The sequence below is a fragment of the Xyrauchen texanus genome, chromosome 34, assembly GCF_025860055.1.
Source record: "Xyrauchen texanus isolate HMW12.3.18 chromosome 34, RBS_HiC_50CHRs, whole genome shotgun sequence".
NCBI lineage: Eukaryota > Metazoa > Chordata > Actinopteri > Cypriniformes > Catostomidae > Xyrauchen > Xyrauchen texanus.
The window spans coordinates 23,995,689-24,016,803 of NC_068309.1; the positions used below are offsets into that span (position 1 = coordinate 23,995,689).

A 21,115-nucleotide genomic window follows, 5' to 3' on the forward strand; every position below is an offset into this window, starting at 1 on the left:
ACGGACCACACCAACTGACTCTGAAATAAAAACATAACTCAACATCGCCCCTGGTGGCGCTAAAGTTGAGTTGCGTTGAGCAAAGTATATTGACATAATAGAAGCCAATCACAATATACGTTTCCAGGGATTTCTTATGAATGGCAAGAAGCTGTTCCAATCAATGGCAACCTGCATAACAACTAACCAATGGAAAGTGTCAGTAGTTTTAGATGGGCGGGCTTAAATCTTATCAGAGGGAGAGGGCCGAGTACTAGTTGCAAAGCGGAAAGAAAATGGCGGCCGTGGCTGCGGAGCCAGGAGCTGCTGCTGCGGCATCAACAACAGCGGGGGACGGGCTGGAATATGAGCCCGAACCAGGAGAGCATGTGGCCGACCTAGAGGCCCACACAACCCAGGACTTCGCCCCGGAAATCGAGCTTTGTCACCAACCCACGGATGTGGATGCAGTTCAGGAATGCAGCCAGGTCCAAATGGAAATCAGAAGGCCGGACCTTCAAGCCGCGCGAAAAGCCCTCGCTGCCCATGCGGACGGTGAACGCACCGAAACGGTGGGTTCCTGGGTGTGCGTGGATGCAACCGAACAGCCCGCGCTTACTGACTACAGATATACAAGCGTTTCTGAGTACGGGGAGCTCTTGAAAGAGCCCTTCTCGCCCAAGGTAGAGGCTGTAAACGAGGTCAGTCCTTACGAAAGCAGCCCCTGCCTTCTCCCCGACTCTCAGCCCTCCGTGGTCTTCTTGCATTCCCTGCCCGTTCATCCGTCGGAACCTGAGCCGGGATTGACCCTTGCCGAGCCGGCCGAACCGACTGTCGAATATGACTCGAATCCCGAATTAACACATCCTACTGACTTAGAGTGTGAACTGATAGGCTTCACGCAGCCGGACCTGGAGCCCGAACCTGCAAATGATGCCCCAGGATCCGAACTCAAAGCTCACGAGGATGCCTTCCACGACATGCCTCACCCGTCAGATCATCTGGACTCTCTGTCCAACGCAGAGGAAACCTCGCTGGGAGAATCGGTGGGACAGAGCTGCATTAGTGACTTTTCTACTGTCTCCAGTAAGGACTCAACTGAACTCCCAGTAGCGGTGGATCAGTTGCTCAGCTCATCTTCAGAACCGGAGGACGTGCACTCGCATCCTCCTCTTCAGCAAACGGACCTCCGTGAACTCGAGAGGACTGATGAGTCAGAGACGAAACCCCCGGCTCTGTGTCCTGAACCGAACACGGTTGACCGTCTGGTGCTCGGGTCAGAGGTTCGAGTCTCACTGGATCACATCATCGATGATGCGCTTGTGGTGTCGTTTCGCTTGGGCGAGAAGATCTTCTCCGGGGTGCTCATGGATCTTTCTAAAAGGTAACTTTTTATACTGTATGTCTAAAATAATATAGTTTTCACTTCCAACACACAGTTTGCTGTCACAATGATGTTGGCATTGGCTGAGGACTTTACCCTTTGTCAGGAGCATCTTTTCTACCTTTAGGTCTTACACCTTAGTTTATTAATTAGATTTACTTTTATTGTACATTACGTTTATATAGTATCTCTGTAGTTTTTTGTAGCTCATAGAATTGTCAACATTTATAAGCCTCATGCTGGTCTAAACCCATATGACTTTCTTTTTTCTCTGGAGCACAAAAGATGTTAGACCCAGTCACATTCACTTTAATTGTATGGAAAAAGATGCTATGAAAGAGAATGGTGACTGAGGCTTTTTGTTCCTTGGAAGAATGAAGGTCATACTGTTTTGGAACAACTCGATGGTGAATAAATTATAGAATTCAAATATTTATGTGAACTGTTCCTTTAAAGGGTTAGTGCACCCAAAAATCAAACTTTTAGATTTTAGAAAAATATTTCAGCTCTGTAGGTCCATAAATTAGAAGTGAATGGTGACCAGAACTTTGAAGCTCCAATAAGCTATAAAGGCAGCATAAAAGTAATCCTTAAGGCTCCAGTGGATAAATCCATGTCTTCAGAAGTGATATGATGAGAAACAGATCAATATTTAAGTCCTTTTTATGCTGCCTTCACGTGCTATCAGAATTTTCGTAAATATGAGTTTCCCACTTGGAAGTTGCACACGAATGACCCCTCAAGTCATAATACATTTTTTGAAACGCTGAGATAATTTTGAAACGCAAGTTTCTGAGAAGGGAGGAGTCGTTCAACATGGTGGAGGAGAGTACGGTTTCTGTAGTGAATGACAGGTTTTATGAATTTTTCTAAATACAGCTAATTGTTAGCACTTACCATTTCAGTCATATTAATTTATGTATATCAGCAACCATTACATGCATGTTGTACATTCATACACTTATTCATGCACAAGCTATTTTTGATACTTAATATATTTAATGGTGTCAAAATTCAAGTTCCTCAAGAGATATATTTGAATTAACGCTTTTTTTCAGACTCATAGTTCATAGTAAATAGTCCAAGTTTGAAAAATACATTTTTTAAGTACAAATATTCAATGTAGTCAGTTAATGTCATTTTATTACCAAAACTGCATGAATTAGAAAAACAAAACAAAACCGTTTTCACTGCTTGACTTTTCATGACAAGACTTAGTTAACTAGTTAATTTGTATATTATCATAAAAAGGGGAAAACAGTGTTATGCTGATGATTGTCACCCAACACCCCCCACAAATTTCTCACACAGTCTCTCTGTCTCATCACTCTCTTTCACACATTTTCTCTCTGTCAGTAATGAATCATAGTTGAGCCCAATTTAAAGTGCCATCCATGTGGCCCAGAGTTGTGTGTGTGTGATCTCCGGTCTCAGTTCTCTTCTCACTTTATATGTCAACAACATGAAACATTCTCTTGATGTTTTTTTTGGAGGGAATGTGTCCTGATGAGCCTGTGCAACAACATTTTTGTGAACTGATTATTGCATCAGCTAAAAAAAAAAAAATGCTTTTAGAGGGAGAATTTCTCATATAATGCCAAGCGCACTCTACACTAGTTGCAGTCGGCACCCTGCGCAAAATTAAAGACTTAAAGCCTTTTTGTTTTTGGTCGTTCACACAATACACAACTGATGTTATCAACTACACAAGCATTTGTCCTGACTAAACCCTGCTTTTACATCACATATTGAAGATGTGTTTTGGCTGATCTGATCACAAGTAGATCTAGCATCTTGACCTGTACTCATATTTCAAGGGAAAAGTCTCTCATTTCATGATGGAATACATCAATAATTATGTCTGTGTATTACTGCATGATAATAAAGTGCAAAAAGTAGAAAAAAGAGTTATAAACCAGAGAACCATTTCTTAATTATACCAGCATTTAATATGAGCATAAACATGATGTTTAGTGCAGAATTTAACGTCTAAAGTAATTTGAGTGAATTACCTGATGTGTGTTCTTCTCATCTCTGTCAGTGCATGTTAATATCAGGCATACTAAAAAAGATCTGTGAAGTTCTTGTGCATGTACACTACCGGTCAATAGTTTTGAAACACTCATTCTTTATTATAATTTTTTTTTCTTCACATTTTATAATAATAATAAAGTCATCAAAACTATGAAATAACATAAATGGAACTATGGGAATTATGTTGAGACTAAACAAAATCCAAAATAAATCAAAACTGTGTTATATTTTAGCATCTTAAGAAGTCACCCTTTGCCTAGAATTTGCAGACATGTACTCTTGACATTTTCTCAACCAACTTCTTGATGTATCACCCTGGGATGCTTTTTAAACAGTATTGAAGGAGTTCCGATCTATGTTGGCACTTATTGGCTGCTTTTCTTTATTATTTGGTCCAAGTCATCAATTGCAAAAACATTTTTTGGTTTTATAATGAAATAAATTAATATGGTGGCACAATTATATTTTTGTCTACAAATCTAATTTCAAACATTTAAGCATATGCCTTCTGATGTTTTGATCTGGAGAAACCTTTCAGTGTAGTGTTTCAAAAGTTTATATGCAGTATTTTTTTTCCCCCAATGCGCTCTTAAGTTCTTGTGGTAGTTTAGTGACTCGCCTCAATCCGGCTGGTGGAGGACGAATGTCAGTTGCCTCCCCGTCTGAGACCTTCAATCCACACATTTTATCACTTGGCTTGTTGAGTGCGTTACCACAGAGACATGGCGTGTGTGGAGGCTTCACACGATTCTCCGCGGCATCCATGCGCAACACACCACCCACCTCACTGAGAGCGAGAACCACATTATAGTGACCACAAGGACGTTACCCATATGTCTTTACCCTCCCTAGCAACCGGGCCAATTTGATTGCTTTTACCTGGCTGGAGTCACTCAGCACGCCCTGGATTTGGACTCGTGACTCCACGGCTGGTAGTCAGCATCTTTACTCGCTGAGCCACCCAGGCCCCCCTATGCATTCGCTTTTTAAAAATTTTCAATCAGACGATTAATTTCTTTTAAATAACCGGCAACTGATCAAACGGATTACCAAAAGTGCATCTTAAAGATACCATCCGGAATTTCATTCACAAACTCACGCACATAGCAACAGGAAATTTTTTTTGTTTAAACATGTCCTCAACAACATGAATGGGCTCCCGCCTGTTCATTCTGAACTTTTCTGTTGTTTGGCTCTTGCTACTCAATTCTTTGCCCTCGTCTTGCGCTCTCTCTGTATTTCATTGGCTGTTGCTCATTGTCTCATCTCCTGCTTGTCGGGACGGTGCGCACACCTTTCGTGAAAATGTCTAGATATCACAGGATTTTGAAATCTGTCGTAGCGTCTGCGACTAGTCTGGGCATGTTGCAGATATGCACACTACACGACCATCAGACTTCTCATCGCAGACTAGTTGCCAACTCAAAACATCAAAGGAGACCAGCTTTAGTCCTAGTGTGCACTAGGTTAAAGTCAATTAACTAATTTCACATCAGATTCTTGATTGGTGGTAGTAATTACATTTTCCTGCAGACAGGACCCAAAGATGCCCATCTTTGCAGACATCTGAGAGTATCTGCGGCATGCTGTCTATTATGACAGAAAATAATTTCAACTCATACCTCAATGACAAACAAACGTTAACAGTTATGCACTTACAATGTGGGTCTGTGGGACAAGTGCACAATGTTCAACATTGTATGGGCATCTCTGTACATGTTTTTTACTTTAAAAACTGAGGAATGAGTAATTTATTTCCCTCCGGTAATCAATAAAGCTAAATTGTATTTAACCTGTAATTTTTTCTTAAAGACCCCCAACATTGGCGTTTGTGTGTAACATGTTGTAACAGTTAAGGTATGGGCAAGGAGGAGGCGGGAACCGGCTGAGCAGGCAACATAAAGTTTTAATGGCATAAATAAATTTAAACAAAACATAAACGCACAGACAACAGCTGTGTGTGTGTCTCTCTCTCCCGAACTGGTGCCTCTGGCTCTACTTTAACCCCCCCCCAACTGATTAGCCCAATTCAGGGCTGTGTGTCCTCCCAGCCCGGCCTCGCCCTCCTCCTTGTCACACATGTTAATGATAACACATCTTCCAGCTCAGCATCTAAAGCAGAGGCTGAATTATGTTATTAAAAGAAAATGTGTCATAAGCTCTGCTAATTTCATGCTCCCTGTGAGTAGGAACATCTGTGAGAGTGCAGTGAAAACAATTCTAAATTCTCCTCACTTTCCATTTCTTCTTCTGTCTTTTATGGCATTAATGTAATTGACCATGTTTTGGAGTGGTGACAGAGAAATGGCCATGGCGACAGATGGATAGATGGGTCTTCATCTTATAATTGGTTAAAAGCAGCTAATATCAGGGGCATGTAATAATTTCCTTCTGAAGGTCCCACTTTCCATGTGTGAATGATGCGACATTGCTGCAGTACAGTATCTTAAGTCAAACACTTAAAGCAGTCATACTGTCCAGGTTATTTTTAGCTTCAGCTGGAAGGGCTTTCTTCATTTGCATTTTTCGATGTAAGATCATTCCCAGTCTCTGGTTGAAACTTCTAATTGGAGAGACACACATCACAGGATGATTGTCTGATGACATTTTTCAGAAACACTGTACCTGAACTGCAATGGCTGATGCGTATTCCTTTTACATTTAACAGATCACAGAATCACACACACTTTTTTTTCCAGGGACAATACATCTGTTGACACACACAAAAGTGTCCATTTCACATATTAAAATGATTGTTATATATTTTTTTCTTTGTAGAATCAGCTATTATAATTAGTTATTTTTTAAGTTCTAGGCCCATGCTAAGCAAGGACTGAAAACAGAACCGAATGATTGCCTCCAATAATGATTCTGTCAGGTCAAAGTCCGTGTTCTCGACATCCAAGGACATTGCAGTGTACCGTTTTGTTGCATTGAATTTTGCTTCTCAAATCAGATTTTTGGGCAGTAAGATCGGCTTTTAGACAAAGCTGCGATTGTTTATTTTTTTTTAGCCTTCCCAATTTTTTCTTTTAATAGATATATCCTGTTGCCAACAAAAACTACAGAAAAAATAACTGAAATTTGATCAACTAAAACTTAAAGATAGTTGAAGAGAGTGAGTACTCTAAAGGGGCATTTTATCCTATCAGAATTTATTTTTTTCTTTGGGGGTATTTTATTGTTTCAGAAAAAAGTATCTGATCTCCTGCTTTAAAATATGCACATCTTCCTGATTCACAATGTGTTCATGAATGTGTTCATGACTAAATAAAATGACATTAAAATATAAACAACAACAATGTGACTGGTGCTTAAAAAATGCCAAGCTGTTGTTCAAGAAACATGACTCCACCAATTTATTCCCTATCCCTTAGTTACCACTTACCACTTTTTGACCACTTTCTATAATTTCTGTTTGCTCCAGTTGCATAAGGTGGTTTATCCATCTGTAGTCTTTGATTTCCCAAGACCCTGCTTTTAGCCCCTGTCTTCTGAGAGACTGGAGCATGAAGTTAGTGCTTGATTGAATAAACAAATCTGTGTGCTGCATTTAGTTGCTGCATATTAGCAGGCTTACTCTAGCATTGTGGAGTTTTAAGGTTTAGATTCAAGGAAAAAGGGATTAGACACCAAACTAATTGAAATTTTCAGTTTAATGTTAATGTCTTTCTTCTCATCCTTTCTAACTCAGGTTTGGACCTTATGGAATTCCTATAACTATGTTCCCCAAGAGAGAGTACAAGGACAAACCAGAATCTATGCAGCTAAAGATGGAAGCATTCCAGTCGGAGACAGATAAGGGTGTCGCTCAAGGACCTACTGATGCCCCAGTTAAGGACCCAACTAATGCTCTTGATGCCCCTCGGAAGGACCCTGCTGAAGCTCCTGCAGTGCCCCAGTCCTGTCCCAAACCTCAATCCCACCCATGGACCTCAAAACCACCTCCCTTGTTTCAAGAGGGGGCCCCTTATCCACCTCCGTTGTTCATCAGGGACACCTACAACCAGTCGTTACCTCAGCCTCCACCCCGCAAAATCAAGCGGCCCAAGCGAAGGCTGTACAGAGAGGAGCCCACTTCTATAATGAATGCCATCAAGCTCCGACCAAGACAAGTTCTGTGTGATAAATGTAAAGGGGCTGTGGTGCAAGGGGACAAGCGTGAGACACGCAGAGCCCCCATCTCGGACTTCAGGAGTGATGATCCTAAAAGACGGCGCAATGACAATACAACGGGAGCCGCTTGTAAGCGGCCCCGTAGTGACCTGCGCTCTGATGAGAAGAGCCGTGGTACTGATGGGCCTAAGCGGCAGTCCTCCAATCTTGGCCACAGTCAGGTCAAAGGTGCAGTTGCAGGGAACAAAATGGTGAAGGGAGTGTCCAATACAACATCCTCCTCGGCCAATACCCGAGTGCAGCTCAATGCCAAAAAAGTGCTTCAGAGCAAAAATGTTGACCACTCCAAAGCACAAGAGGTGCTAAAGATGGCCAAGGATCAGAGAAAACAAAGAGAGACAGTCACTGGGAGCAGTGGGAATTCCAAGGCCATGACCAGGTCAGCTGCTCTCCAGGAAGCCCACCAGAAGGTCCACTTTACCAGACGTCTACAGCAGATCAGTGGAGGAGGTCCAGGTTCCAATCCCCTGCCACCCAGGATGCGCATCAAGCCCCAAAGGTATCGTAACGAAGAGAACGATTCTTCTTCATGTAAGCCTCCTTGCTTGGAGAAAGTGCCGGGAGGGGGCCGTTTAGTGCTGCCTAAACCAGCTGCGTCCCACTGCACCTCCACACGCTCCTCCTCCTCCTCCTCCTCCTGCTCTGCAAGCCAAGCCGCCACCGCTGTAGAGCCCCAGGGGCCAGACAGAGTGCTTGAGTCCCTGCTGAGCCAGTCCCAACCTGAGTCTCAACCGCAACCCCTCCCAGCCCCAGAAAACAGGGAATCCCAGGCTGAGCCAGAGGAACAGGAGGGGCGGGAGGAAAAGCGGGAGACGCGTGGGAGCAAGGCTGGCAACCTAGTGGTCTACATGACCCTTAACTCAAGCCAGCCTGACTCCTCTAGTACCTCCATCTGCAGTATCGATAGTGCAGATGACTTAAAATCTTCAAACTCTGAGTGTAGCTCTACCGAAACATTTGAATTCCCCCCTCCCGGTGATTTGCGATCGGCCCCTGTCCCTGGCACATCCTCCTCTTTTGCCTCTGCCTCTCCCTCTGCTCCTAAGGATGACAAAAAGCGCAATAAATCCCTCAAAGCTACAGTCTTTTCCAAAAATGTCTCAAAGTGCATTGCCTTGGATGGCAGGACAATTTGTGTAGGGGACATTGTTTGGGCCAAAATACTTGGCTTCCCCTGGTGGCCTGCCCGCATCCTAGCCATCACTGTGAGTCGCAAAGATAATGGGCTTTTAGTCAGGCAGGAGGTCCGAGTCTCCTGGTTTGGGTCACCCACTACTTCCTTTCTGGCAATTAGTCAACTTGCCCCCTTCCTTGAAAGCTTCCAGTCTCGCTTTGACAAGAAGAGAAAGGGCCTGTATCGTAAAGCCATCACAGAAGCCGCCAAGGCTGCCAAGCAGCTCACTCCCGAGGTTCGCGCCTTGCTAACTCAGTTTGAGACGTGAGGTGATGGTCCTGGTAAGGTAGGCAAAACAGGCGACTTGGCCCCGTACCCCTTCTGAAACCTCTCAAACTTTGCTGTACTCAGTCAGCTTTCAGAGTTAAACCCAGAAAGCTTAAGTCAGGCAACCAGGACTAATTTAATTTTATTGAAAAGGCAAAAGAAGGGGATAGAATTGATTATCTGAAAAGGAAACGGTTGTCATGTTGAGTATCGGACGTTTGCCCCTATGTACCATCCTTTTGATCATGGCATGTCATCTTACAATTATTATACTGAAACCCGATAACATAATTTAGAAAAAAGTTTTATGGGTTTATAAGTACCCTTGCTTTAAGATTGCTTTGAAATTGTTGTCCAGCTATGTAGTATCAGAATCTGAAAGTTCCTACAAGGGGGTAGAGTGAACACAGGAGAATGTTTTTATCTAACTTAACACCGTTAATTCTGCCATTAGGAGGATAAGAGAAAGTGTTATAGGTTCACAGTGTCAGATCATCCCTGCTGCATTTGTTCAGTGTTCTATAGAATGTGGAGCCTCGGTCTAATCTCCCTAAAATTATATGACCTACATTTTGTTTCTTTTAACATGGAAGTTAGTGTAAATGTAAAAGATGGCCCTATTGGGTACAGTGTCTCGCTCAGGTAGAAAAAATGGCTTAATTGGTGCTGATCTTTCTCATATGTTCTGAGACAACTAATCCAAGTCCAGTGATCTGAGCAGACGGCTGTTGATCAGGGTGTGGCTCTTGGCCAGCCGTGGCTTTGCAGGCGGTTGAGCTGGTGTTATATGGGAGGAGCCTTTAGACCGAAGTCACCTCAAGTGCCACTGTGAGGAGAGCACAGGGAATCTGTAAACACAGAGTACAACCTCATACACGGAGAAACCTGCCAGCCTGTGAAAATGTTCCTGTTGTTCAGCCAACCCACCAGCCTCCCCTGACTTGGTTTTTGCATGGATTTGGGAGTGCATATGTGTTTTAAATGAGCATTTATTTGATGGCACCATATGTTTATCCAATTTAGGCTTATCACATCAAGAAACAATTATTTATGTAGCTGCAGTGGAATTCTGAAATCGTATATTATGAGTTCAAATAAATTAATAAATGAAAACATTTGTCGGCTGTGGTGTCCCGCTGCAAAAGTGGGACGTTGGAGCACAAGGCAGCAGTTGTGAATGAGTTATGTGTGAATATGTTCATCATAATTATCAGTCAAGCCTTTGGCCGGTTTAGTTGTTCAGTGATTATACTGTTTCCAGTATTCATTGTCTCTCAGCTAAAATGTTTTTCTAAGGATTGTGTTTTAAATTTATTTGTTGTGCCTGAACTTTATTTTCTGTTATTTCATTATTTGCATAATGGGGTCGGAGGTCTGGAGGACACATTTGTATGTTAAGTTTTAAAAAATGTATGTTGCCTGGTTAATTGGAAGAACTTTTCTGAATCTTATTTCAATGCTGAGAACAAATAATTTTATTAGTGTGGTTGAGCATTCTTTTTTTTTTTTGTTCTTATCTGTAAAGATGGTTATGTCCTTGCATTGCATATCCATTAGCATCTTCAACTGTTCAGTTATATGTACACACCCGAGAAGGGACAAACTGTAATATAGCCTAGTCTTTCCACATATTACTTAGCAGGTAGAGATAATGGCTTGAGGAAGAAGAAAAAAAAAAATGCTTGGTAGACCACACTGACTGATGGAGGAGTAAAATGGTATTTAATTTGGTGGTTGACTTTGCTTTATTTCAGCATCTTATTTTTTACTGTTATTATTTCTATCTGTTTGCAGGTCAGAGAATGCTGTAAAACCATTGAAAAAAAGTAACAGTTGAAGATATTGTGTACATGTTTTCTGATGTTTTAAGAGTATATAAATAAACTGTGAACTTCAAGAATTTTACCTAGTCGTCATTATTCTTTTAATTTTTCCTTCCGCTAGTAATTCTCTCTCCAGAGCTGTCAAGTCCAATTGGTTCAGGCCACCATTTAAATAAATTGATCTCAGGTGTAGAATTGCGAAGCCCTCTTGTGGGAAAGCTGTTTTTCCATGACTTTTTAAATCCCATTGTCAAAAATCTGATACGAAGCATCAAGAAAATCTGACAAGTTTGTGTATATATATTCTTTAACCAAATGCCTAAAGACAGATTTTCATACCTGCAAACAGATGAGAAAAAATGCGGCAATATCTTTTTTTATTGCATAGGAAATTATAACGATATTAGGCTCAGGATAATTGTGAATTCTCATTTCGGTGGGTCTCGGTTGCACAAGTTTATTTGTATGCTGTATGTGTCCACGCGGTCTAGACAATGTTAGATGTGAGTAGTGGGGAAAAAAAAATTAGGCATGAAGTCAAGTTAGACTTTTATCCAAAGTGAGACTAAATATAGGCTCGTATAAGGAGTGATATACCTTTCAATGAAAATAACCAATATACATACAAGAAATTGTAAAACAAAATGTATTTGGTCTGAAATTTTATTTTTGGTGCTTTTAAGGACCATTTCATCCACATGGTAAATAAACATCCTTACGCCTCAGAATGTCCAAATATAAATGTGAGAATATGAACATTAGTTAACCTATGCAGAGAGCAATGTATTTTTTCTTATTTGTCTTGTATTATGAAAGTCAAAATATGTTTAGGTATGCCTGAACTTAATTGCTCGAGGTAACCACCTTTTAAAGAGTGGCAGATGTTTAGTAAATAAACAATTATGTAGATGTTTTTAGGTGCAGTAGTTCTCTATGGTACACATTCCAATGTACATAATTAGTGGCAAGATGTTGATTTTCAAATTTTTTCCTTAGCTATTAGTATACTGAAACTAAGTAATTTCTAAGAAGCAAATAAACACTTTAAGATGCGGCTAATAGATTATCAAATGGGACAGTAGTTGATATGCCAAAATATTTACATGATGTCTCCCAAATCAGTTCTTTAAGGCATTTGAACACCTAACAAGCTTTTAGCTCCTTTTTATATAAATAAATTCTAATAGAACTATAAAAAGCAATTTTGTTTGAGGAATAAAATCATAACATTTACATGCTGTTTTCTTTTTCTAGTGCTGCGACGCTGAAGGGCTGCTGATTGGACTGTTGCCCAGAGCACTGCCATTGGTCAAGAAACAGTAATATGGGAAGAGCCGTCCACAGTTGGAGACAAGTGTAATGGAGAAATTATTTTTATTTAAGAAAATTATATATTTATAATAATGAATTGCAGACTTTCCACGTATTGCTCAATCAATGATGCTGAAATTATTTTTTCAAAACCAGATTTTTCTCTTAGCAGGCACTCATGTTGAAAGCATGTTTGAAAAGGACACCTGCAAATACTAAACAGCACAGGGCCACAAATTCTGGCCATTATGGGATGCAGAGGCAGTAGGGCAAAGTTATTGCAGGGGTTTTAAGGGTTTGCTTGAAATAAAAAAATAAAAATGTCTTAGAATGGTCAAAAGATTAATGTAAAAATGCAATAAATATTGCATGTGCTATGCTTCACAGTACAATTACAGATAACTGGGTCTCATCTTCTAGTTTTGAATGAAACCTGAGTGTTCCTTTCGAACATTATCTCTGCTCTTTTTATATCTAAATATTCTGAGCCTTAATGCAGGGGATGGACTTGAGCCCCTTTTTGTGTCTAGACTGTTCTTGAAGTCTCAAGAAGGATAGAGGGGTTTCTCTACTTTTAAAGCTTGAAGTTTTCCACTCTGTGGCACACCATATTTGAACACACATTAACTGATAAAAACAGCATAACAAATCACTCCAACCCATTTTTCATGAGTTTTTTTTTTAATGACAACACCAATAAATAAAACCACCATCATTTGTCACATCTCTTCATGGATTTTGTATTTCGCAGTCATACAGTTCTTTATCAGAATCTTTGTTTTTTGAGGTTTTATTGTTGCCCCAGTAGCCTGTTATCTTTCATGGCACAGATTCAACCTGAGGCCTGTATAAAGGGAATTAAGTGAGCAACAAACTGACTCAGCTGAATCAGTACAATAGAAGAACTCTCCTGAATATACATATGAGAATGGTGGTCATGGGCATAAATGTGTTTACTGTAAATGTATATATCTTTTTGAAAGGAACATTAAACATCTGTATTTCTTTTTGCCTTGTACCAAATTTTGTGACTTGTTCTTCTTTATGAAAACCTCATGTTGCATATTTTATTTGGGAATAATAGTGCATCCAAGCACCAAACTTGAATAAATGCAACAAACTGCTGGTTTAATATGAACGCAGGTATCTGAAGACAGCACTGCATGTTTTTGTCATTTAGGTGATCAGGGCAATTACCTCATTCTTCAGAACTGACAAATGGTTTGTGGTTATCACTGACACCAGCTTCCACATATATAGCAACATTACACTCTGGCATGCTGAAAAATCTGAACATCAATATAAAATGCACGTAATGGCAAAAGAGTATCCTACAAGCAGCCAAAAGCCACTTGAAAACATGAGGTGATAATTTAATTGGTCAAATCGAATGGAAACAGCTGAAATCACTCACCCTTGGCTAACAATTCTGCAACAATGCTTCACAAGGAATTTATGCAGCACAGGGATGTGACTCAAATGTTCATGAGTGACGAACACTTAAATAAGCTGACAGTCGGTTAGCTCTTATGGTGATCATTGTATTACAGGGATAGTTCACCCAAAATTTTATTCTGTAATAATTTACTCATCCTAATGCTGTTCCAATCTTGTTTGACTTTTTATCTTTTGTGGTACACGAAAGGAGATATTAGGCAGAATGTTAATCTCCGTCACTATCGTATTTCATTCATTGGCAAAAACATGCAATAAAAGCGAATGGTGACATTCTACCTAGTAACTCTTTATGTGTTCCACAGATGAGAGGAAGTCATATGGGTTTGGAACAAAATGAGGGTGAGTAAATGATAAAAGAATTTCATTTTTGAGTGAACTGTCCATTTAAAAGGGATGCTAGATTGCTATCTGTTGTTGTTATTGGGATTCTGAACAAAATTAACAGAGTAGGATCCTGTGTTGGAATCTTGGTTGACCTGAAAGTTAGAGGTGGAGAGGCCAAAGGGTCGCAAAACCATGTTTCCCAAGTCCTTTAGTTTACCTGAAAAGAAATAGAACAGATGCTGTAGTTTATATCATCTACATATAAAAAAGCTCTCAATCTAATCTGATTACAGCAAACCACATATACATTTGTAAAGAATGACACTTTTTCCACTTAAAAGAATACAACTCATAAGAGCTCTTTCCTTGACTACTGCTCTGAGGCTGTGACTGCAGTGAGATCAATATGAAACACAGGAACAGCCCTGACTGGCCTCTCATTGTGAGCTGCAGTAAATTCACTGTCCTCTCAGCAACAGTCTTTACCTAAAACTATAAATCAGTTCCCTACAAGAAAAATAGTGAGTCTGCAATATTTATGTATACCCTTAATGGAAAACAGTAACACCAACACGTGTTGTAAGAACATTTCATCAGTAATCAGACCACAGAAGATCGTGCGGCAATTATCAAAAGCCCACAAGACTTTGTCATAAAATAATATTCCACGTTCAATAGAAGTTAAGTTCAATTGACAGTATTTGTGGCATAATGTTGATTAACACAAAAAGCAAAAATCTGAGTTGCAGTGAGGCAATTACAATGGAAGTGAATGGGGTCAATATTTGGAGGGTTTAAAGGCAGAAATGTGAAATTTATAATTGTATAAAAGCATTTACTATTACTTATTCTTTTAAAACTCATGTATTATTTGAGTTGTTAAGTTGTTTAAATCATCAATTTAGTGTTTATTGACATAGTGTTATATTATTTACGTCTTGTGACTATACTTCTGAAACAGTGAGTATTTTAATGTTTACATATTGGCCCTGTTCACTTCCATTTTAAATGCCTCACTGTAACCTCAATTTAAACAAAAGGAGAGGTGAGTCGAAATTATTTTTGTGGCAATCAATATTATGCCACAAATGAGCTTAACTTGTATTGAACCTGGAATATTCCTAAAATGCCAAGTAAAAGACTGCATTACAGATTATGATTACAGACAAATATGATCACTTCATTTGTCCAACAGGTTTTTTTTTCTGCATTAAGTTTTTTAAGTCATGATGAATCTTGTTAGGATGTCTCTGATCTTTGAAGGGTATTAAGTAAGAAAAGGCCAAATTAAAAATCATACTCATCATCTCTTCTTTCAGCTTCTCATTGCGCTCTTCAATTTGCTGTGGCAACCTCTGTGCAAGGCAATAGAAAGAGAAATTGAAATTTAGTGACTCTGACAGACACCATAGTTTCTTTACATTGAGAATGATTAAGTTTAGAACCATAATGTATGTGGACAATTTAATAATTGAGCCTAATAAATCGCAAATATTCGTTCAGTATTTGTAGTACAATCTTTCAGTAATACTCGTACCCTTTTCAAATGAATCAGACATTGCAATGTTCTACTCTCATGTGAGTAAAGTAAAATGTTCATGCAACATACACATCCGATTAGATTCCGACCAATAGTAGAATTTGCAAATACCGATAACCAAGGAAGTGGAACAGGCTGATAACCGATTAATCAGTCTATAGTTTTAAAATTGATTTAGTATTTCCTTACCATGCAGGGGACAGACATAGACGATACAAGAGTCCAAAATGAATAAAATCTTAGATGCAATGTTTATTGTTTAACTAAAATCCCAATAACTAAAAAAGATGAAGATATGGTGCATATCTTAATGCTCTTAATGCTCAGTGGGTCTTTTACCATAAACAAGCCTGAAACAGACTGAAGACTCTTATTTTGAAACAACGAAGACTTGGCTCTGTTACAATGCTCTATTATGAAGTACTTACCTAATTAAGCTTTTATAGCCTATATATTTCACCAGATAAGGTTTAATGATGAATAAGGCTTATTATTGTTCACAACCCTGCTGGAAAATCCAGCTTAAGCTGGTAGCTGTGTTTTGGAACATGGTAGCTGGTCCAAACTGGTCCTAAGCAGGTCATGAGCTGGTCCAAGTTGGTCATGAGCTGGTCCAAACTAGTCCTTAGCTGGTTGACCAGCTACCATTTTCTAAAAACCAGCTTGACCACATTGATTTGGTATGACAAAGCTGGAAGCTGGCCTCCCAGCTTGGACCAGAAATAAATAAAAAATGTAAACAAAATTACAATAGGGAAGATATGAAGTTGGAGATACAATTTTCATATAGTCGCATTTTCGTTTGCATGCCCTCGCTTCGATTTGAAACACTTGACTATCTAATCAAAATAACTAAACATGCATTGAAGTGAGGATAAAACATATATATGAATATTGTTAATGATGACAAATTTAGATGCAGCAAATCATCACAATGTTTTTATTTCACCTCTAGAGGCTGCTGTTATACTGTAGAATTTTCGTACCAGCCACAGAGGAATACCGAGGAAAAAAACAAACATAATAAACTATCCACAACTATCGATAGTTCCAAAAAACAACACAGATTAACCTGTAAAACCGATTTACCAATTTACCTCTACATCTAATGATGAACATACTCAAGTAACCAAACTGAGGACCTCATGACACTCACCATACATGCCTCTCTTGCTGCAGGGATGCTCGGGTCTTTCTCAAAGACAGTCTTGTAGTCCTCTAGGGCTTCATCAAGCTTGTCTGTCTTCTCATAGAGTTCTGCTCTCCGCAGAATGGCACGGACATAATTTGGATTCAGTTCTATGGCTGTGGAAGACATAAGTCGTTTTCTCAACTGCCTTTGTTTCATAGTTTCATTTCAGTTTAAATGTCAAATTGAATACCAGAAGAAAAGAAAATATGGAAATACGTAACAGCGATTAACAATACACAGAAAACATGTTCTGTGTTTTCTGTCTTTTCTAGCACTAGGTGAGCAGGACTGTGTAAACTAGATGCAATGGATGCACTGGATCACATTTCCAGGTTTGGAAAATGGAGGTATACTACAGCAGGGTAAATTTCTATATTGGTGAATGAGAGGCCACAGCAAATCCCATTTATGCGTTTCCATTTGAAATTCCACTAGACTTTCCAAAAGAAAAAGAAAAATGTTTGAGAAACAAAAGTATTTGCAGCAGTGGTGAGGTGACCAGTTTTTATAAATTAATGCCAGCATAATATAACACAACGTATAGTGTTATACATTTTTAATACATAATTGAAAAATGGAAAATAAAATATTATAAAATAAATGTTATATACAGTAAAGCAAGATTTACACTGCTAAATTGGTGAAATAGTAATCCCACCTTTAGAACAGTCTCTGATGGCATCCTCCTTTTTATCCTGTAAGGTAAATTGAAAAATATGCATTAATAAAAGAATGTTTAAATAATTAAAAACAAAAGATACTGGACAAAAAATTATACAATTTTAACATTCTAAATATTGTTGTCACATCAAGATATTATTACATTGGTAATAATCCAAATTCAGAGCAAAAACATATTTTAATTCATTGTATTAGATTAAAATGTAATTTATTTCAGAACAGTAACTTCATTAACCACCGTGCCATGGTAATGCAAAAAATAAATAAATACAAATAAAAAAACAGAAATGAGAAAAAAAAACAAGCTTTATTTTTTAACTTAATACACAAACAAAAAAAAAAGATTATATTCAGAGAATTGTGTCTACATGATTTTGCACCTATGCAGTTCCATTCAGTACCGTAATCAAACACTGTGTGTCCTCAGAAAACACGTCTGTAAACATACCTGAAGTTACATATCGAAGTTCAAAGAAACAAAACCGTTTCAGAAAATAAAACAACTATGTAAAAAAACTATACAAAAAGAACAAATGTTGGAGAGAACGATCACCTGGTGCAAGCGTGCAGCTGCTCGATTAGAGAAGAGGATGGATCTCTCTTTGCTGTAGCACACAGGACAGACCTGCAGAGCGGCTGTGTAAGACTCTTCAGCTTCTACATGCTCTGTAAACATTAAAAAGTCAGCAGCTTATCCATACAAACAACTTAAGACAAATGAAACAGCCTCCCTTTGAAAAGCAGGGATGTGCTAAACGACATTTTCATAATCAACAAGTTGGTGTGTTTTCTGAACAACTGGAACTATCATAAATTCTGTCATCATTTACTCATCCTCATGTTATTCTAAACCAGATAGTCTTTTTTTTTTCTTCTATGGAACCTTAGAAAGAAGATGTTAAGCAGAATGACAGCCTCAGTTACCATTCACTTTTATTGCATGGACAACAGATTAAATGAAAGTGAGTTGTGACCAAGGCTTAAATTCCGCCTAAAACTTTTTTCTAACCAGATGCGAAGTGATAAGATTCTAGAGACAACTCTCTCTGTTCACACTAGACGCAATGTGACACAGCGATTTTCGTACACTAACATGATGATAAATGACAATAACATTAGAATGGTAAGACAGAATTTTCTTACTGAAGCTGTGTTTCTATGGTAAACCCAGAGGGGATTAACACACACACACACACACACTTTGTGTTCCATAGAAGAAGATGTATTGGTTTGGAACAACATGGAGGTCAGTAAATAATGACAGAATTTTTATTTTTGGGTGAGCTTGCCATTTAAAAGCAGTTAAAGCACTTAAAGGGATGTTCACCCCAAAATTAAAAATCTCACATAATTTACTCACCCCATGCCCATGTATGACTTTCTTTTGCTGAACAAAATCAATCAGATTTTAGCAGATTATCTCAGCTCTGTAGGTCCATTCAATAGAATTGAATGGTGCGCAGAATTTTAAATCCATGACTTCAGAAGTAATCTGATAGGTGTGGTTGATAAAAATATATATATTCAAGTAATTTTTTACAATAAATCTCCACTTTAACTTCCACATTCTTTTTCTTTTGTTTTTGGTGATTCACATTCCTCGTGCCTATCGCCACCTACTGGTCAAGGAGGATAATTTAAAGTAAAAAAGGACTTAAATATTGATCTGTTTCTCACCCACACCTATCATATCACTTCTGTAGAAATATATTTAATAACTGGAGTTGTATGGATTACTTTTATGCTGCATATATGTGCATTATGGACCTTCATTCATTTTGTCCACTATTCACAATGTGAATGAGTAAATGGACAGCAAGAACAGTCTTACCGCCACTCTTGAACTGGGCGTTTCCTTTCTCCTTCAGCTCTAAGCTCTCCTTTCTTCTACTCTGTGATTGGAGCAAATAAAACATAATTGGTCACCAAGCAACAGTTGAGAGCCACTCAAAACCATTATGGACAATGATAGCAAAAATGATACAGGAGTACAGGCAGAACAGCAGTTGTTTTAAACAAGAATAAAGCTCACTTCTTTCTCTACTTCTGTCAGGTCTTTCTCTAGCTCACGCAGGTATTCCTCATCATACTCGGTCACGCTGACTGTTTCTTTAAACTCTGAATCTGAGTCACTCCCCATCTTATCATTGTCTTCTGCAAATCTCTCCCATTTCTCCTGTTTTTTGTTATCATCTTCCCCAAATCCTGGGTCTTGTTCCATTGAGTCTTCATATCCTTCAGAATCCTCTGCTGATGTGTTGCCCAAACATGATTGGTCAGTGGCATCCATGTTTCCCAGTCTCTCAGTTATAGAGTTGTCTTTTTCTGTCCCAGCATCTGATTCCAGTCTATCATTCTGAGCCATCTCTAAGTGTTTTATGCCAGTGTGTCCCACCTGTAATATATCTTCTGCAGCTAACATGTCTTCACAGTCATAGAAGCAGTCATCCTCCTTGTCTGTAGTGTTTTCCCTGCTCTCTGACACCTTCAACGTGTTTGCCATGGTGGCTGAGAGTGTCTTTGTCTCCCTGTCCATCAAATGACATCAAATTACTCTAATTCAGCTAAACCAAAAATGTTTGCAATCAAATGAAACTAAACGCATATAACATATAACCATTTAATTTATATCAGACTTGGAATTCCCCTTTGTTCCATTAGACTGCCACTTAGGATGCTTTACAACAAGTATTTCATAATCTCATAGAAATATAAAAGTTTGTACTGTTTAGCTAAAAGTATGTTACTATTTGAGCGTACTTTCTTAAACTTGTCTCAACTGGTTTTGCTAAGTCGCTCTATTGACATCAACATAATTGTCATGCTTAGTTTAAAACCTGGCATAGCTCGTAACACACTTAATATACACAAACATCTCTGTATTAGTTAAAAAAAAAAGAGGAACAACAATATTCGACAATGAAATAATAGTAGTTTGCATTAATTTATTCAGACATAAATAGCTGTCAAACACTATTAGTACGTTAACACAAGGTTAATTTCCTTTCATCAGCTCTATATTTGCTGCGATAGCATTATTTGAAAGGCTTCATTACATTTAAGTTCGCAAGTACTATGAGAAAAAATATATTTAACGAGAAACAGTTTAAACAAAAACATTTACCCAGTACTTCATTCTTACCTTCTAGAAAATGAGCACTAACGTCTCTTCCGGTTCATCGGGCTCTCGCTGCGTGACGTATGCGTAGCAGAGGATTCTGGGACATGTAGTACGAATAGATTACGTAAAAAATGTAGTACAATTAGACGGTTGTGATTAGGATGTGCTGTAACATTTTTTTTAATTATATGCATGATACACACGAAAAAGTTACAAAAATGTATATAAAAGTAGTAGCAACTCTTATATTTTGGTGTGGTAATTTTTGTAAGGGGCAGATATGCTTCGTTTACATCTTGATGGAGTTACGAATTACATCTCTGTGGTTCTACTAAGAGCTATTCACGTCCTGAAACAAAAGTTATTTGTTTATATGAAAACTATAAAACAGAATAACTCCGCAGTCACATAGGCCTAGACATTCTATGGCGATACACTGGCGAATAGACCAGGCTGTTTTTTTTTAACTGATGTCTATGTAGGATATGCTTCCTTGTGCTGAATAAACTGCTTTTGTGAGGAAACAGCTCATCACTTAATGAATTAACCATCTGTACACTAATCTTCAACATGTTTTACACTAAACTTGTTTACTACGATAAAATTGCTGTTTCATAAGGAAGACACAGACAATTTTGCGATGGGTGGGTG

The 21,115-nt window shown here is 38.7% G+C and overlaps 2 protein-coding genes across 3 annotated transcripts; one reads left to right on the top strand and one right to left on the bottom strand.

Moving 5' to 3' along the window:
• Positions 1–249: 249 nt before the first annotated feature.
• On the top strand, positions 250–12,225 carry pwwp2a (PWWP domain containing 2A). Of its 2 annotated transcripts, XM_052104063.1 has the most exons (3): positions 250–1,363; positions 7,092–9,033; positions 12,092–12,225. In XM_052104063.1, the coding sequence occupies exons 1-2, from the start codon at positions 276–278 to the stop codon at positions 9,013–9,015; spliced, it is 3,012 nt and encodes a 1,003-aa protein (XP_051960023.1). In that variant the 5' UTR covers positions 250–275; the 3' UTR covers positions 9,016–9,033; positions 12,092–12,225. The 2 variants fall into 2 exon arrangements, with proteins under 2 accessions (XP_051960023.1, XP_051960022.1); XM_052104062.1 differs by lacking the exon at positions 12,092–12,225 and having other exon boundaries at positions 7,092–10,914.
• Positions 12,226–13,994: 1,769 nt separating this feature from the next.
• ttc1 (tetratricopeptide repeat domain 1) lies at positions 13,995–20,533 on the bottom strand. Its single transcript, XM_052104064.1, has 8 exons — positions 20,486–20,533; positions 19,376–19,871; positions 19,175–19,235; positions 17,897–18,009; positions 17,321–17,357; positions 16,627–16,775; positions 15,231–15,285; positions 13,995–14,147 (listed from the first exon to the last, which is right to left on the bottom strand). Exons 2-8 carry the CDS (start codon positions 19,844–19,846, stop codon positions 14,011–14,013), a joined length of 1,023 nt encoding a protein of 340 aa, XP_051960024.1. The 5' UTR covers positions 19,847–19,871; positions 20,486–20,533; the 3' UTR covers positions 13,995–14,010.
• Between the last annotated feature and the right edge of the window lie 582 nt (positions 20,534–21,115).

Coding starts and splice junctions, on each gene's coding strand:
- pwwp2a (XM_052104063.1), top strand. CDS start 276: ATGGCGGCCGTGGCTGCGGAGCCAGGAGCTGCTGCTGCGGCATCAACA. Junction 1,364..7,091: donor CTCATGGATCTTTCTAAAAG/GTAACTTTTTAT, acceptor TTTCTAACTCAG/GTTTGGACCTTATGGAATTC.
- ttc1 (XM_052104064.1), bottom strand. CDS start 19,846: ATGGCAAACACGTTGAAGGTGTCAGAGAGCAGGGAAAACACTACAGAC. Junction 19,236..19,375: donor TGACAGAAGTAGAGAAAGAA/GTGAGCTTTATT, acceptor CTCCAATCACAG/AGTAGAAGAAAGGAGAGCTT. Junction 15,286..16,626: donor CAGCAAGAGAGGCATGTATG/GTGAGTGTCATG, acceptor TGCCTTGCACAG/AGGTTGCCACAGCAAATTGA.